At 35.4% G+C, this 18,979-nt stretch overlaps 1 protein-coding gene across 1 annotated transcript in view; it reads right to left on the bottom strand.

Moving 5' to 3' along the window:
- Nucleotides 1–4,346: 4,346 nt before the first annotated feature.
- The window catches only part of Smp_142050 (Extracellular signal-regulated kinase 1/2,putative), an 80,369-nt gene continuing 65,736 nt past the window's right edge, over nt 4,347–18,979 (bottom strand). The window contains exons 10-11 of the mRNA XM_018792109.1: nt 9,873–10,038; nt 4,347–4,929 (exon numbers count right to left, since the gene is read on the bottom strand). Coding sequence (XP_018647268.1) covers nt 4,874–4,929; nt 9,873–10,038 — 222 coding nt within the window. The 3' untranslated portion in view covers nt 4,347–4,873. The remainder of the gene's footprint in view (nt 4,930–9,872; nt 10,039–18,979) is intronic.

Below are 18,979 nucleotides of genomic sequence, written 5' to 3'. Positions count from 1 at the left end.
AGGTGTATACACTCTTTATCTTCCCCTAAACCTTGAGATTAAAATTGCTTCATAACTTTCTACCTTCCTATACTATATCCTTATATACAACCTATCTTTTATATACTACCACCACTAAATTAATTACTTCTATGAATCCGGTGTTGATCTTGTTGTGCTAACGAGGTATGGCAACTTGGACCGATGCATATATGTGCCTGGTCCTACGTTGTTGCTGACTGACTGACCAATCCAGTATTGTCTGAAACGCTACTAATAAATGCTAATTTATTTTGACAATGTTATATCGATGTTAGCTTTCAATATTTGTGATAATCTAAAGGTAATATTAGTTTGTGAATGGAAATCTTCATACGAGAGAACTATATGTGTCGGTGTGGGTTTGTGGAAATTGTTCACATTTATTGAAATCACGGACAGACCTACGTTAGAATACCATTGAAGACCTAGAAGCACGGGATGACCGCCCCATCCTAGCACAGGACTCCTCAGTAGTTTACATCCGTGTCCTCGGGAACTGAACTGAGGATCTTCAGTCTCGGCAACAATATCGTGGATTGGCTGAAGTTAGACTAGTTCACCACTGGGTTCCGGCTACGGTTGTCTAGAGATTGAGGATGGGTGCTGGTCCTGGGTTCGAACTCCGCTATCAGAGCCGGGGATGTAGATTGTTGGTGAGTCTCATACTAGATTGTAAAGGCTGTCCAGTGCCTTCAGGTTTTCAATGGACGTCTAACCTTCATTGGTTCATGATCTCAATAAAAATCTTTCGTTGTATTCATGCTATAAGTTTATTTGAGCGTGCTATAGAATTCAACAAACAGTTGAAATCTAATCAAATGCTAAGTATGATGATTGGTTCTTTTTAAAAAGTCATGATTGATTACTCCAACTTCCCTTTCTGGTTCATTTGTCCATTTACAAACTTGATGTCTCTATCGTCTCGCTGATTATCTTTATAGAGAAACAGCTACTTATTAGTAGTGTACATAAGTTTTAAATATTTTAACTATGATAGTCTTATTTCATACATTGTTACTCGTAATACAGAAGTGTTACATTTTACAAAAAACTTCTTGTTGACATGTATCTTTCTCTTGAGAATTTATAAAGTTTCCCACACTAGAGATTGTCTCACATTCATAATCCGCTGTAAGATTTTCGGGCCGCATCCTATCCTTATTACATATTAGTTAAGATATTGCAAACATTCACATTGAGCATAACATTCATGCATTTTAGTTTATGTCGAACATCGAGAAGCTTTAGCTTGAGTTTTGGAGAAATCAACATCGTAATATGTTGTAAGCATTTTGTGAAAGTGAATGAGTAAGTAATGCTTTTAATGGATGTAGTTAGTTTGTTGAAATAAATCTGAAACAGGAAACGTTAATGCCATGTCCGAACATTTGGAAAATAAATAGACAATAGTTCAAGCAGGCCACTTGTTGATTAGAAGTCCTCTTTGTACATTTTATAGCTTGTAACCTTGTCAGTATATGACGAGACGATGCCGCCAATTACAGAACAGTGATTTATCGACCGGACCAATGACACAAAACCTGTACGAGAAGTCTAGAGTACTTGTCGGTCCTGCTTTCTGCTTAGCCCAGCCAGTTAAGTCAAGAACATCGATCTCAGCCTCCGCGATATAAATCATGTATTTCAGACATACTGGGTTTATATACAAACCAAACAGACCATATGGTAACATAAAATAAAAAATAACATTTGTACAAGATTTAGCTAAATGTAGCTGTGAATGTGGGAGATAGTATTTGATAGACTGGACATAACTTGGGAACGGAAAATCGTATACTAATAGTCTATAGGTCAAAGTAAAGCCTATAACATGAGAAATGTGAATGTGCATAGTTTAGTTACTTAAAAATTATACATTAAAAATATATATATAGTATTGGTCCATAAATAGATCCCAAAAATTACCATTCATTATTCTTGTCGGGATATAACAGTACAGAAATATAGATAATAATCAATTTCATCAATCCGTTGACTGTTATGAAACTGAATGGGACATAGAATATATGAGACTATCTTCAACTACTACTTATCTGCTCCTCGTTGTTCACAGTGAGATAGTATGTGCTTATTGATTTATGAGTAATAATAATTATTATGAAATTTAGTATCTTCACAGTTAAAATCATGAGTCAATTGAAGCTAGACCACCATCGAAAACCTGGAAGCACTGGACGGCCGTTTCGTCCTACCACGGGACTCCTCAGCAGTGCGCACTCGTGAGATTCAAACCCAGAGCCTACCAGTCACGAGCATAAAATTTAGTATCACTGACTAGTATTTCATAAGTAGCAATAATCTTATAAACAGATTGTTTATTTGTGTACTTGTGAATTAATTTCGCGCTAACCGATTTTTCACTTCTCAATTTGTATGCATTACTCTCATAATCTTCACTTTAGCCACCATATCTCACAAAGTTTTTAATGACAAGTGTTAGAGTTTTTCTCTATGTAATTTGTAATCATTTATCTTGAAGATCGGTTCAATAAAAAAAATATTGTTAAGACTTATAAACAAAGATGGATACTGACTAGTAGTGGAATCTAGTTTGACGCGCGTTTCAGTTCTATTTGAGACTCGTTAGCTAGATGTACTTGCATTTCAGAGTTGATGTTCATTTCGAGACTCGAACTCAGTACTATTCGCCTCAAATGCCATCGTATTATCCACTTAGTTGATCAATTGAAGTCCTAAACATCAATGGGAAGATTCAAGTAAACAATACTTAGGAAGTTAAACTTCACCCCATTGCACAAGCAAGTGACTATCAGGACTCAATAGCTAAGTGTATAACTTAATGGCGTTTGAGGTGGACTGCACTGGGTTCGAGTCCCAGAATGAACTTCAATTGTGAAATGCAAATACATCTAGCTGATGAGTCGCAAATAGAACTGAGCAGTGCGTCCTGGTCATCTTTACAAGTAGATTACATATATGACTTTCACACAATGTCAAGCCTATATGTAAATGAACAAAGAGACAATATAGATGAATGGACAAATAATATTTTGACTAGTTCTAACAATGATTTTATATAGACTAACTGTGAGATATCAGAGAAGAACTGATTAAGGAATAATAGGTGAGACTATAGTAAAAAAACACGAGCAGGGACAATCTATTGTATTCAAACCCAAATTACAGACTATCTCACTGAAATCTGATAACCATACAGTTAACAGCTAATTTGCAAAATAACAATCAATTGTCTCAATCTTGACTGTTCCTTCTGTAAATGTCAATCCATCTTCACTGATTTCATTGTTTATGCATTTTCCTACCGATCGCGCTTCATTTCAGTTCTTTCCTTATCGGTCTTCAGCCAAAATACATTCTATGTCTGACCATCACCATCTACTTCTTATGGGAATATAAGTAGACCACACCACAAGACCATAATTTATGGAAGAATCAATCAGGTTTAAGGGTAACAGGTCTCGGATTTTAGCGCCAACTTTATTCACCCATTTGTGTATATTGTGTTTTTTGTTACCCTTCTTTTCTTATGCTGATTTCAGTTTGGGATGAAGATCCAAAATCGAATTCTCAACCCTAACCATCAATTGTAAATTACAACTCTGGTAAGTAGGTGAACATCTTCAAGATCACTTCAGCATCTATCAAAGGTCGTCCATAAAGTATAGTCTCACCAAATAATACATTAAAAATGGTGGTATTTCATTTATAGGAAGAAAAAATGAATAGGATTTACTTGTAAGGAGTTAAATCCTACATGACGTTCACATATTACATAACAATACATACATGTTGATCAATCCTTTAATGAAGATATATTCATGGTAAATAGTCATAACTAAGATGACAAGTATTCCTTTCTTTATCATATAAGTACATGATTCAAAAGTGATTCTCTTTCGAAGGAATAATTGATACTTTAAATTAACATTGAAAAAATAGAGAAGGAAATAATGTTTAATCCAATTTGACAATTAACCTTGACAACAATCAAAGGATTCAATCTTATAGGCTAATTCAATTCATAATGATAAACATTATGTGCATTTTTAAAACTACTGACTATAAATAAGTAGTATAAAATATAATGCAAAAATAATAAATAAATAAACGAGAGAATAATAATCAATATAGTCAATATCTTTACATAAAATTATATTTTACACATTTATTTTTGCAAGAGTTTCTTCAATCAATCATATAGTCTTATAGAAGGGTATACAACTGTATACAACGACAGATGATTTAGTTAGATTTTTATATTGAACAGTTTCGTAACCGTTATTATTGTTACATCATCAGTGACAAATTTTGATTCACAATCAATAAAGGAAATAGTCATATTGAAGTCAACGTTGAAACACCAAGTGACTATATTGACTACAGTGCAAATTTAAATCTCACACGCACACTCTCTTGAAAAAATAAATAAATGATGTTTATTCATCGTAATAAGTAGTGTATTAATGTTTTAAATAAGTAGTATTCAATAATAAATAGTAAATCATTTACAATGTAAGCAGTTTTTTTTAGACAGAAATGTATAGATAATATGCTTGGAGACTAAAAAAATGGAATCTTGACAGAATTCATAAAATGAAAAGAAAAAATATTGATGAAATTATTCTAAGCAAAATGAAAAGGACAAAACATACACAGCTGATGGATTGAAACGTATACACATACATAATTGGTCATGAAAAGCTGGATAATTTAAGTAAATGATTCATAATAGGATTGTTTGAATCTATTAAGTGATTGATGGGGGAACACTTTATGGATAGTCTATTGATGTATTAGAAAGATTATGCTTGGGACTTCAACTGAGATCATAGATTGTTTCTTAAGGTTGTCACTGACTGATTGGTACAATTCCTGGTGCCATTGTTCCCTCTGAGACTAACTTGTCTAAATAATGGAATCAAATCAAGGAAAGATAATAAGTAGTGACATTAATTTTACATAGAAAAATATATAACAAAATTCTACTGACTTCAATAGATAATCAGTTAACCGAGACAAGAATTAAACTATCCATTTCTAGATGAACTTCTCAATAGGTCACTAAAGGAGTCATGAAACCTGATACACAAAAAGATAACGAGTAGTATTAGTATTCCAACACCAGACAATGGGTTTTAAGCGTTCTTTATGCTCTAATGCTTCAGGCTTGGGTGTTTCGCTTACTACCCTATATATGTGTTGTATGCAGTATAAGCTATATTGCCATGTAGAGCAGAAGGTCTTATGTGAGACTAGAGGTTCGTCATTGACATTGTGAATGGTTCGGTATTACTTTGACAAGTTTTACTGACTGTTCATGCGCAAAATTGGTTTGCTGGTTAATCGATTTTATTCATATTGGTGGTTGCTTTCTAGTGTTCTTAAGGGCCATTGTCATTGGAACATTGTAGGGCATGTAGTCATTGATAACAGTGATGTGTTTGACTGTCGTGTAAGCGGAATAGGTCAAATTTGACGTGTTCATGCTGTGCATAATTGATTTACGCGATCACTGATCGGAATAATTATACATGTGATGTGAATGTGTATATGAATGGTGCAAATGGTCCACCAGGGTGCTTGGTACCTGTGTGGTTGCGCCACAGGACTGAGCTGTATTGTTCAGATTGTAGCGTTGAAGTCCATAAAGTGTCTTTTTCTCCTGTGGGGCGGGTTGAACTGTACTGCTCGGGTTGAGCCTGAGCAGTGTCTGGTTCTCCTGCGAAAAGAGACCGAGCTGTACTTCTCGGATTTAGCGAGAGGGTAGTGTCTGGCTCTCTTGTTAAACGGTATGGAGCTGCACTGTTTAAGTTGTCATGTGAAAGTTTGAATGGTGTCTGGTTCTCCTGAAAACCAATGCAAAATTATCCTGGCCCACAAGGGTATATTATATAACTATAACTGAAGTCGAAAATATTGAAATAACAAAGATACGCTAGTCCTTTTTTGTATTCAGTTTACTCTGTAAGATGTTAATATGATAATAGTCAAAAGATCTTGGACTGTCTTGTTTCAGTTTTTTAATATGAAATTAGGAACAGGAAAACTAACTGATTAATACAATAATAGAAATGAGTTTGGATGAGACGATATAAACAGCATGACAAACTTTACCGTAACGTATGTTGACTAATATTTAGATCTTATGATTAGATCAATAACATCTGTTCGCAAATTATTGTAAATTAATTACATGTGTATTATGTTGGGGCGATCCAGAAAATCTCTCGCAATAGACAAGAAAGCCTCAGGAGACATTAGGAAGTATTTTTATCCAATCAGTGTTCATTAGAAGTTTTGTCAGAAACAGCGCGAAAATGAAAAGTCACATGTAGAGTTCCTAATTGGCTGATTACTATACTGCTACTAGGTTTAGTAGCATTTCAGAATTCTCGGAAGACCCAAGGACTTCTAAAATACTATATAAACCCAATATTTTCTGTACATAAATGAACCTTTGGAGTTAAGGGCTTCTCGTATATTTTGTGCCTTTTCTTTCGTGTTCAAGTTGTTGTGTAGATTTAGCTTGTGGGTTACGAGAATAGCTTAGGATCCGAGTATAGCGCTCAATTAGCAAGACTTATCATATTGTTCCGATTTTTCACCTGGAATGTCTTAGTTTGGCATGTATTGTAGTTTCGTAATGATAAACCATTGAAGTCCTGTAAAACTCATGTATTCACTCATGTAAATTTTGAAGTCAGATTAGGGCTTGTAAAAGTGGAATGCTTCATAGACCAATAGAGTTCACGTTTCAGGGCAGTTAGTTGAGGCGTTGCGAAGAGAACAGAATTTATGGACGAAGTGATCAGGATCGAGTTAATAATTTCAAGGTCATGGACGCCTGTTTCAGTACCCGATGGACACGTACGAACAGTTTACAGCGGATTTCAACGACGACGTTATAGTTAGGCAGTTACAACAGATGTGATTACCGAGAAGTCCCTTTATTTGATTGCGTTTTTAAATAACTACTGAACAGTGTGCAGACTATCATGATGATGTGGTATTTCGATATATTATGAGTTGGAGGAAGAAGTCTGAAAGGACAGAGACTTCTTCTACTCCATTCAGACTGGCACAAAGAAAACTTATGCTAATTGTTGTAAACTGAATAATAAGATCACCAGTAGCACTGGCTGAAAACTTTGCAGATGTTACTGAAGCTTCAGCAGTCCAGTGATAAGAGTACTGTAGAGATATATGAACAATCAGGATTATGAGTTGGAGTCACTCGTTTGGTGGGAAAGGCTTGGCACGGGACCAAAATTATATACGTTGGTGTTCTGATTGGAAGTGTGTCATGTGATATTTGATGGACCATTAAACATAACGCCAACAATATAGAAGCAATGTAATCGAGGCTAAAAGAACTTCTGCGACCTAATCGCAGCTCTAATAGTCGACCATTTTGGGGCCACATGGATGAGTTCCTTTATCATGTGCATTAAGATTTCAGAACGGCAGAACCCCTGTCTAACCTGGACAAGTTTTAAACTATGTTAAAGTAGTATATCCACTCTAACTTTTGGTTTTGAATCGTAAATTCTTACTCTACGTAAAAGGTTTTCTGATAGGCTGAAATTGTTCAAGGCTATTCTTAAGATTCGTTTAACGGTCATCCATAAATTATATTCTCGCCAGGCATTTGTATTATTGCCTCAATAATAACAGTCCCCAATATTGTGTTCTATGGTTGAGGGTTTTTAAAAGGAAACTCTGGGCCTAGGTTTCTTGCTACCTGATACTTGTAAGTAAGGTGTATATGTAATCTCAAGGCAACTGATGTACTCTGGTGGATTCGATTCCCTATCACCTGGTTTCATAATCTGAGACGTCATCAGTAAGCTATTCGGGTCTCTAGTAAACTTCTTCTTGGATTGAAATCTTTACAATTGATTGACAACTGAGTAGGAACCAAAGTCTTGTTTGTTTAGTTCTTTAGTGTTGGTCAAATTCTACTGACCAGATTCCAGTATTGGTCACTAGTCTACATGATATAATATCAAGTGTACTACATTGAGGTGTTAAGTGTAGAATAGGCGAAAATCCACTTTAAAGAAAACTAAACACCTCTCTAAGTAAAATACTTATTCGAGGTAATGGTATTTGACAGCATAAGTATCTTATCGGATTTAATCTTTACTAATATTATAGGACTTATGGTTGATTGCGTTTACTTTTAATCTCTTTTCAAGAGAATCCCTTCTTATTAACAATTTCTAGTCATAAATTCTAGGGATTTATTTAATCGAATCATTTGGAAGAGAGGTTGAAACCCGTTATCTAGAACATTGTATCCAAAGATGGATGGTAGTTAGCAGTGAAATCCAGGAACCGCATTTTGTTTCATTTCGAACTGGTCAGACGGATGTGCCTAGATCCCAGGGCTGATGTTCACTCCTGGACTCGAACCCAATACCGTATGTCTCAAACGCCATCCACTTAGCTACTAAGTCCTGATAGCCACTATCAGGATCAGCTGTCTAAAATTTGAATGCCCTAAATCCTACTGATTCACAGCTTTACTACTGCCAATCTCAAATGAATTAATAACTCCATAGACAGTCTAACGAGTTATACAAATTATTAAAATCGAAAAGATTACTAATAAAGCTATTCAGTTCTTAATTAACTCAATATGATGATTAGAATACTGATAGTCTGTAGAACATATCACAACATCTTCGAATAAAACTAATCTAAATTTACTTGTTATTGTTTACTTGGATCTTCCCATTGATGTTTAACACTGCAATTGATCAGCCGCTTATTGGCATATGTGCATACTGTGAATATTGCCTTAATTCACAAGCATTCTAAGCAAAGATGAATAGTGACTAGTAGTGGAATCCAGTTTGATGCACGTCTCAGTTTTATTTGGAATTCGTCAGACAGATGTACTTGCATTTCACAGTTGATGTTCACCTGAAGACTCGAACCCAGTACTATTCATTTCAAATGGCATCGCGTTATCCACTTAGCCACTGAATCCGTCTATCAATTAAGGGGAAAGTATATCGAGTAGCAGTTCTCTCTGTTCTACTTTACGGCTGTAAAACATGGCCATTAAGAGTAGAAGATACTCGTAAGTTACTAGTATTTGACCACAGAAGTCTTAGAAATATTGCTCGCATCTGCTGGGATAACCGGGTAAGTAATAGTAAGGTTAGACACAGGGTATTAGGGAATGATGGTAAATCAGTTAATGAGGTTGTAAATCTTCATCGACTGAGATGGTTGGGCCATGTGTTACGTATGCCCGAACGCCGGTTACCACGACGTGCAACGCTGACTAGTATTGGGGACGCTTGGAAGAGAGTTAGGGGCGGCCAAACCAAAACGTGGCATCAGTGCTTGAAGTCACTAATTTCTAGTCTGCTTCATGTCGGTAGATGCAGACTACTTGGTTGGGGTCCGCGCGACCATCGTAACCAATGGTTAGAGACTGTGGGTGACATGGCTCAGAATCGATCATAATGGCGTAGGTGTATACACTCTTTATCTTCCCCTAAACCTTGAGATTAAAATTGCTTCATAACTTTTTACCTTCCTATACTATATCCTTACAAACAATCTTTCTTTTATATATTACCACCACTAAAATTAACTACTTCTATGAATTCGGTGTTCATCTTGTTGTGCTAATGAGTGAGGTATGGCAATTTGGACCGATGCATAAATGTGCTGGTCCTACGTTGTAGCTGACTGACTGACTGAATCCTGATAGCCATTTGCTTATGCAATGAGTTGAAGTTTGAATAAGACAAAACGCGCATCAAACTGGTTTCCACTCCTAGTCACTATCCATCTTTATTTATTTAAAACTATATAACTTTAAAACTTACCTGATTGATCATCCATATGTTCAACTTTCCTATTATTATTGATATAAACTATATCATTGATAGTTTTATTACTACGATATCGTTGAATTTCTTCCCATATAAGAATTTTTAATTTTTCTTTAGGAAAATTATCTGGTTGTTGAATAAATGGATGTTCAAAGACAGGCTATAAAAAAATAACAAAGCAAAAATTGATTAAGGTTGAAACCTGATGATAACTAACTCAGATGAAGCAGAGAAACATTGAACTATTCCAAAGTGGCTGTCTAAATAATAAAGCATTGGCTATGAAGCTTGAAGATTATGAGTTCAATTCTTAATAGAGTGGAGAAGATGATCTGTTACCGTAATAAGTATTACTTACTTACGCCTGTTACCCCTCGTGCAGGAGAATAGGCCTCACACCAGCATTCTCCATTCAACCCTGTCCTGGGCAATCCTTTCCAGTTCTTTCCAGTTAACATTCATCCTTTTCATATCTGCTTTTATTTCTCGGCGTAATGTGTTCTTTGGCCTTTCTCTTTTCCGCTTCCATTCCGGACTCCAAAATAGGGATTGCCTCGTGATGCACATCGGTGATTTCCTCAATGTATGTCCGATCCACTTCAACCGTCTTTTCTTAATTTCCTCTTCAGATGGAATCTGGTTTATTCTCTCCCATAAAACGCTGTTGCTGATAGTATCCGGCCAGTGAATGTTAAGTATTTTGCGTAAACAACTGTTTATAAATACTTGTACCATCTTGACGATGGATGTAGTAGTTCTCCACGCTTCAGCTCCGTACAGTAGGACTGTCTTGACGTTCGTATTGAAGATTCTCACTTTGAAGTTAGTTGACAGTTGTTTTGAGTTCCATATGTTCTTCAATTGTAGAAATGCTGTCCTTGCTTTGCCAATTCTCACCTTTACATCTGCATCCGATCCTTCTTGTTTATCAATGATGCTTCCCAGGTACTTGAATGTTTCTACCTCTCCCAGAGTTTCTCCATCAAGTGTGATTGGGGTGGTGTTCTCCGTGTTGTATTTGAGAATCTTGCTTTTACCTTTGTGTTTGTGCAGGCCTATTGATGCAGAGGTTGCTGCTACATTTATTGTCTTCGTAATGAATATGATCAACTTCAATCAATACATGCCAAAAAAACACATTCAGTTAACTAGAATGCTTTCAATGAATTTGTTTGAACTGTTATGAAAAGTTGTATAATAAGTGGTCTTATAGTTAAATAGTTATTACAAAACTGGGAAACGGTAAATCATTGGCGATGCGCATCCACGACGGCGCTAGAAATTCGGATCTCGTTTGCTGAACACAGTAACTTTTAAAGAGACAAATCAGAATTCGATAAACCTTATTTATTTATAACCTTAATCAATAAGTGATGTATATTCATTCATTCTACATTGAACAATCAATAAAACGAACATTTTATTCTGATGAAATTTAAATTAAAATAGTAAAAGTTGATTTATTTCTGAATTGTGATGTGGGTTACTTACATCTACATAAGTAGTTTATTACGATGGTCAGGCATTGAAAGTATTTCAGTAGAAGATCGATAAGGAAAGAACGGGAACGAAGCACAATTGCTATGGAAATGCATGAACAATAATAGTAATCGGAGACGATGAACTGATATTTACAGAAGGAACGGTCAAGATTGAGTCAATTGATTGATAGTTTGCAAATAAACTATTTACTATAATAAAAGACTGATCAATTGAAGTCCTAAACATTAATAAGAAGATTCAAATAAACAATACCAAGTGAATTTAAAATTCACCCTATTGTACAAGTAAGTGGCTATGTGGACTCAGTAACTAAGTGGATAACGCGATGTCGTTTGAAACAAAAAGGTACTGGGTTCGAGTCCCAGAATGAACATCAACTCTGAGAGCAGGTACGTCCAGATGACGAGTCCCAAATAGGACGAAACGCGCGTCCTGGATTCCACTGCTAATCACTATCCATCTTTTCTTCTTTATGTACTATATACTTCTCATATTTTACTGAAATATTCTGTAATTTTGTACTAAAATACATTGATTGTCCCTCACCCGTGCTCTGTTCGCTACACTTAATCGAATTGGTTAAGTTTAGAATTGTGATTAGTTCTTGAATGAATATTGATTGGATAGTAGGAATTTTGAAAGTTTATAGAGTATAGTGAAGATCAAAAATCGTTAAACAGGAGTATAAAAAGCTTAGACGCATGAATAAATTCATATACTTGTTTAAGCTTTTCGAATTAGTGACTTTGTATAAGAAGTGATAATTGGTGAAGTGTCCAATCAGATGTAAGGTATGTGAGGTAATTAGTTATTCAGTGTGGATGCTATATGATGGTATTTGTTATTTATTGTGAATTCCTTGACGTTGAAGATCCACGTCACTGCATTTAAACTTGATGGAATGAGAAACCCAGGACAGCTCAGATCTCAACACTGTGAAATTGAGAATATAGACTAATAACAAGTATTATATCGAAAAGAAACGGGTTCAGAGTACCTCCTGGTTCTCGAAATCTGTTCAAATACTTTCAATTTTCTTCTCAGATGACCTAGCTTTCCTATCCTACATACACCAACAAATGCAGGTCAAGACAAACAGTGTATCAGCAGCCTCTGCAGCGTTAGACCTCAACATACACAAGGGTAAAAGCATCACCTTCAAATACAACCCAATCACACTTGATGGAGAAACTCTGGAAGAGGTGGAAACATTCACGTATCTGAGTAGCATCATTGATGAACGTGGAGGATCTAATGCAGACGTGCGGGTGAGGATAGGCAAAGCAAAGACAGCATTCCTACAGTTGAAGAGCATACGGAACTCAAAATAACTTTCAACCAACATCAAAGTCAGAATCTTCAAAACGAACGTCAAGACATTTCTATTGTACAGAAGTGAGACTTGAAGAACTACTACAACCATCATCAAAAGTGTACAAACATCTATAAACAATTGTCTACTCAAGATAATGAATGTCCGTTGATCGGCTACCATCAGCAACAGCTTACTGTGGGAAAGAACAAACAAACTTCCAGCTGAGGAGGAAATTAGGAAAAGATTCTGGAGGTGGATAGGACACATATTGAGGAAATCACCAAACTGCATCATGAAGCAAGTGATAACTTGGATTCCTGAAAGGAAACGGAAAAGAGGAAGGTCAAAGAACACACTGCATCGATAATTTGAAGCAGGTACGAAAATGATTAATAGCAACTGGGCAGGATTTCCCAGGACTGAGTTGAATAAAGAATGCTGGCGGGTGTCCCATGCTCCTTCATGAGGGGTTACAAGTGTAAGTGACTAAGTATTTTCAATCTTAGACAAATTGCACTTTAAAACCTATAAGTAGTTAGTGTTTTAATCATTTTTCCTAGTTACTAATTTTTACTTTAAATTGCTAAACAATGTACACATGGTGAACAAACAGTCAGGTGGGGAAGACCAATTCATTATCTAATGTAAAGCATGAAAACTATTTATCAAATACTTTGTTTGTATATCTTCGATCAATCATCTCTTACTAACTTCATCGTTCCTTCATTCTTGTTGTTATTACAATTACTCTTTGTTTGCATTCTTTTTCTCTTCTATTTGATCTTCTTAACCTTCTACTTTTAGGCATTCCATTTCTGATCGGTATTACATACTACTACTTATTTATATCAATATAAGTAGTATACACTGTATATATACAATAAAATTCCCTCTTTTTTTTCTTTTCATCATATCTTAGATAAATTATCATTAAAAAAGACACTTTGACCTAGTAAGATGTATCTTTATCACATTTAATTATGAATGATGATTTGTTTGTTTTTCATTTATTTTCATTATGATCATTAATTTAAATTTATTACTGATATACATCATTACTTGAAATGATGGTTGTTCAATCAATTTTTTATGGAATTATGGTTAAACGGTTCTTATAAGGTAGTTGACTACCCAATTCTGTTTCTGTGGGGGGAGGCATATATAGATAGTATTAGTAGTAATAGTTGAAAGCCTGAGTCAATTGAAGCTAGACCATCATGGAAAACCTGGAAGCACTGAACGCTCGTTTCGTCATATTATGAGACTCCTCAGCAGTGCGCATCCACGATCTCGCACTCGCGAGATTCAAATCCAGGACCCACCAGTCTCGCGCCAGAGCACTTAACCGATAGACCACTGAGTCGGCATCCACTGGTTTTAATGTCTAACTTCAACTGATAGTAATAATATTAGGTCTTTCATCCTAAAGAAAAGTCTTATAGTTCATGGTCAATAGTTTGGTAATTGAGATGCAAAATAACTTTAAAGAAATGATTTTAGTTCACTTGAAGGTCATACTTTAGTGAATAGAGAACATGAGTGGAGACAATCAAATGTATTTGACACGAAAATTATAGACTATCTCACTAAAATCTGACAACCATACAGTAAACAGTTAATTTACAAACAATCAATCACTTCTCACAATCATGACTATTCCTTCTCTGAATATCAGTCCATAGTCTCCGATTACTATTATTGTTCAGGCATTTTCAATTGCGCTTCGTTCCCGTTCTTTCCTTATCGATCTTCTACTAAAATACATTGAATGCCTGACCATCATTATATACTACTTGTGTGGATATAAGTAGCCCACACCACAATATTATGATGAATCTATGTTAGAGAATATACAAAGAACGGAAGAAAATGGGTTTTTCCTGGAAAAGTCTATTTGTAGATATGATATATAAGTGAAATCAAAAGGGGTGAGCTGTAAAACATCTATAATCTGATCAGCAACATCTTCGATGACATAAAATTCACGAATGAAAAGGAGTTGAACAACAAACTAACATTCTTGAATGTATGGATCACTAGAACCAATACAAGGAAACTTGAAACTCAAGTATATCAAAAGCCAACCCAGACATATTAAATTATGAACTACAGTACTAACAACCTAAAAACTCACAAAAATAACTGCGTACAAACTTTATTCGAGAGGGTGAATACACTAGCAGCGCGGAAAAATGAAGAAAAATATAAAAAGACGATCCTTTAAAACAAATGGCTACCTACGAAATTTCATCAGCACAAACGAAATCAAGTATAGGAAGCAGTAAACGGATCATCTTACGATATATAAAAGACATCAGAAATGACGAGACAAGTGAAGCGGTTTGGAATAGGTGTATCACACAAACCATCAAAATCACTTCAACTAATATCACGCAAATCAAAGGATGAAATGACAAAAAAGGAAAAACCGAACATTATCTACAAAATAAACTATTCCAACTTCTAGAAACAATATATCCGACGAAGTGGATGCACGAGCATCAATTAGCGGTTAAACGCCATGACATATTCTCGTTTATGTCAATGCATGTGGACACGTATGGACATACATTCGACTGGGAAAATGTTGAGATCATAGATAGAGTGCATACCATAAACACTAGCGAATTTTTAGAAGCCTGCTACTCAGGTCAATCAGCAATCCACATACACATTGAAATCGATCCAATTTATCAACCAAACAGAAAAATATGGAGAAATATAGGACGGAGAACCATAATAAAGAGGGAGATAACGACAGGCTAAAGATCAATAAGAACCAATGGAGATCGAGATTTACAGGACTAGCTGTGAGTCATATATGGAGAAATTTGAACACTTCACTTCTACTTTGAGTTTGTGCTGATGATTTCGTTCAGAAAAGCGATGAAAGCTGCACGACCAAACCACCCAGCTCAGAGAACAAAACTAAACTGAAAAAGTATAACTAATAGGTAGTTGACTCGAAGCCTTCTCTATCTCCTTCAGTTTATAAAACCTAAGTAGTATTATTATCACTAATCGTCATACATTGACAGTATCAATAAAAGCCGTGTAATTTTGAAATGATGAAAGGATGAATTAGATAAACAATTACAAAATATGAATATATCTACAATGTCCTTGGAAGCAAAGTGAAAAATTAACAAATAGACACTGTAGCAATACAGCAAATGTTTTTGACCATATTCAAGGAAGACTTTTGTGTGTCAGTTTGCAGCTAAAGCATGGAAATTCCTATTTTAAGAAAAGGAAAAGGGAAAATCAATAAGTTGATGGATTTGTTTTTCAGGAAGACTTTCAAATATCCTTAACATCATGAAACACATTTAGTTAATGTTTGCAACTAAGGTCTATCATTTGTAGGGATGTTTTGTGGAGTTTTTAAATCTTCAGCTAATGATTCCACAATGCATGCAAATACTTAAAAAAAATTTAAAATAACTAAATTCCCGAGATAAAGCCATGTTCAGTGGAGTTGAATTAAGTCACGAGTGAGGCAGACAGTCGCGCAATGTCGAGGATAGGCTGGGATTAAAAATGTTAATGATTAGATAGAAACTCAGTAGTTTCAAAAGGAAAAAATTAATTGTGAGGCTTGAATATAGTGAGTTTAGTTCTTGGTCAGGTCCTGGATGTACACTACTGAAGACTTTGAAACAAGGATCCAAGAATGGTTCAATACTTCTTGGTTTTCAACAGTTATTATTATTATTATTAGCTTTATTCAATATTATATTTTTGGTACAATATAGAATTCTCAGCACAAAGTACTTCAACAAGTTTCCGTTTCTTACTTTTTTGTCCTTCCTGACGATAAATATTGAGTGATCGCCAGTTAGAAGTTAGTAGCCCAGTCAATCGACATCTGGATAATGTACATTCTTCTTGCTGCATATTGCCAGCAACCACGATATCTCCGATTAGGCCTTCTGTAGCCTTTACAGTGAAAGGTCTTACACTTTTCAGAAACGCACCTGAATAGGTTGTGCGATTAATAGGCATAATGATGTATCAGAACAAACGAAATTAGATAACTTGTTGAAATATCTAAATGACAGGAACAGGTAGCCCAGATGTTTAAACAGGCCGCCAATCAACCAATCAACTTCCATTAATTTAATCAAAGACAATATTTGTTGTGAAACTTTGAAATAAAACGTTAATCGGAAATACTTTTTTAATTAGTTACGTCTTTAATGATATAAGCAACATTCGACTGAACTATACAAATAAACAATGGTCCTGGGTTCGAATCTCGGGAGGCGGGATCGTGAATTCGTACTGCTGAGGAGTCCCACAATAGGACGAAACGACTGTCCAGTGCTTCCATGTTTTCCATGGTGGTCTGGCTTCAAGTGATACATGATTTCAACTATTAAAATGATCATTTTCATTAAATTTAATAAATTAACTGATTACATACATATTTGCATTAAAGTATGATAGACCCTGGACATAAAATAACAATGTCTGGTTAAAATGGGATTAAAACAGGCTTAATCAATCGTTTTATGATAATAATAATAATAACTACTGTAGTGTGCTACTTACGTTAACAGTAGTATGTAACACAAATGCCTGTCAAAAGAAGTTTGAGAAGATTGGACGGAAGAAAACCGATAAGGAAACATAAAGGAATTAAGCATTGAGGGAATCACTAAGGATCTAAAGGACAATTGATGAATGATTTTCACATTTCATCGAATAATAATCAATTGATCTTACTCATCTGAATGTTTGTTCACTACACTACTATTTAGAAAGGACATATAGGGAAAATGTAGTCAGGGAAAAAAGACGAATATCCTGCAGTTGCCATTTACATCTACGTCATGACATCAAAAATATTACAATAGCATAACTACAAACCCAAAAAGAATGATCTAAACTATAAGGGGAAACAGCCACATATAGACAATTGCGTAATTCAGTTGTCATTATTGCTTGTGGTATTTGAATTATGTTATTCATATAACTATTAGTTAAACTGTATACAATATTACAACTAATCTACGTTAAGATAATGCTGTCTCGTATAATATTGATGCCAAAGTTTATTTTTGGTTTAACATTTGCATTGGAGCTGAAAAGTAATGAGGATTGTTTACGGACGTAACTATCAATTAGTTAAGATTAGACAGTTTTGTTTAGTCTGATTATGAGGCCCCTCAACAACACACACACAGTCTCGCACTAAGAATATAAGTTAGGACAACCAACTCTCGTGATAGGTGATATGAAAAACTTAGACAGTTGGATCTGGACATTGTGATACAGTGATTAAGCGCTATCAGAAAAATTTATAGGCTCTAATCTTGATTCTTGGCACGGTCGCAAATGTATACTCTACTGAGTCTCGTAAGTGAAAAAACCTGATATACAGAGCTTCCTGCCTTTCAATCGTGCCTTAAATGATACCGATTTGTGACCAAATTCACTTGTAAATCAAACTCATAATTCATCCTGTATCGAGAAGCGTTTACTCTAATCTGGCTAGTGAACGTAGGAGCAGTGTCCCACGCTGGGTCGAAACGTGATCTGGTACAGATGCATGACCGAAAGCCTTCAGTTAAACAAGTCCACTTAAACAAATGTGGTCAACATCCAATGTCGAACACTTAATGAGCTATTGATTTTAGGGAATTATTTACAGCTACAGTCCCAACTGGAAAATCGTCGCGATAACAATACCATTTTACTTCATTGTGATGGTATCACTTCCGTTACTTGAAGGATGAACGTTATCAGACGTAGTGTGGCTGAACTCAAATCAACTTAAAAACTGTTTTGATTTGACTGCTTCTGCAAAACCTTGCGAGTCGTCGAGGGGACGCACCAATCGTTTTAGGACAGTTTGACCTTCAGGTGCTCAGTGACCTCCTTCAATAGACAATGTTACCCAGTCGTTGATGGGTATGTGCAGGTGGTCGTATTTATTGGGTAAGGAAGACTGACTTATTTTAGTAGGTTCAGTCTAGTTGAAGTCGGAAACAGATCACTTGTAGATAACTGTTTGACTGACACAAGTAAGATTGCTTGTCGTAATAAACAAGAACTCATAATTGATGAGCTCTGCGCAGGGCGCTATAGTGATTTTAATTTGGATGTTGATATCACTGAACTATACTTGCTGTTTATCTAAATACGACTTGAAAATGACCATTAAGCATTTTTTGTCATAACGATTCTCCTACTTTAGAGCTACCTGTTGTCCAGACACACAACGACTTAGGAGTCATCGTTAGCCAAGACTTAAAGACTACTGCACACTGCCGTGCAA

The sequence above is a fragment of the Schistosoma mansoni genome (genome assembly GCF_000237925.1).
Source record: "Schistosoma mansoni, WGS project CABG00000000 data, supercontig 0222, strain Puerto Rico, whole genome shotgun sequence".
NCBI lineage: Eukaryota > Metazoa > Platyhelminthes > Trematoda > Strigeidida > Schistosomatidae > Schistosoma > Schistosoma mansoni.
The sequence above is the reverse complement of the archived record's forward strand: the minus strand, read 5'-3'. Positions and strand labels throughout refer to the sequence as shown.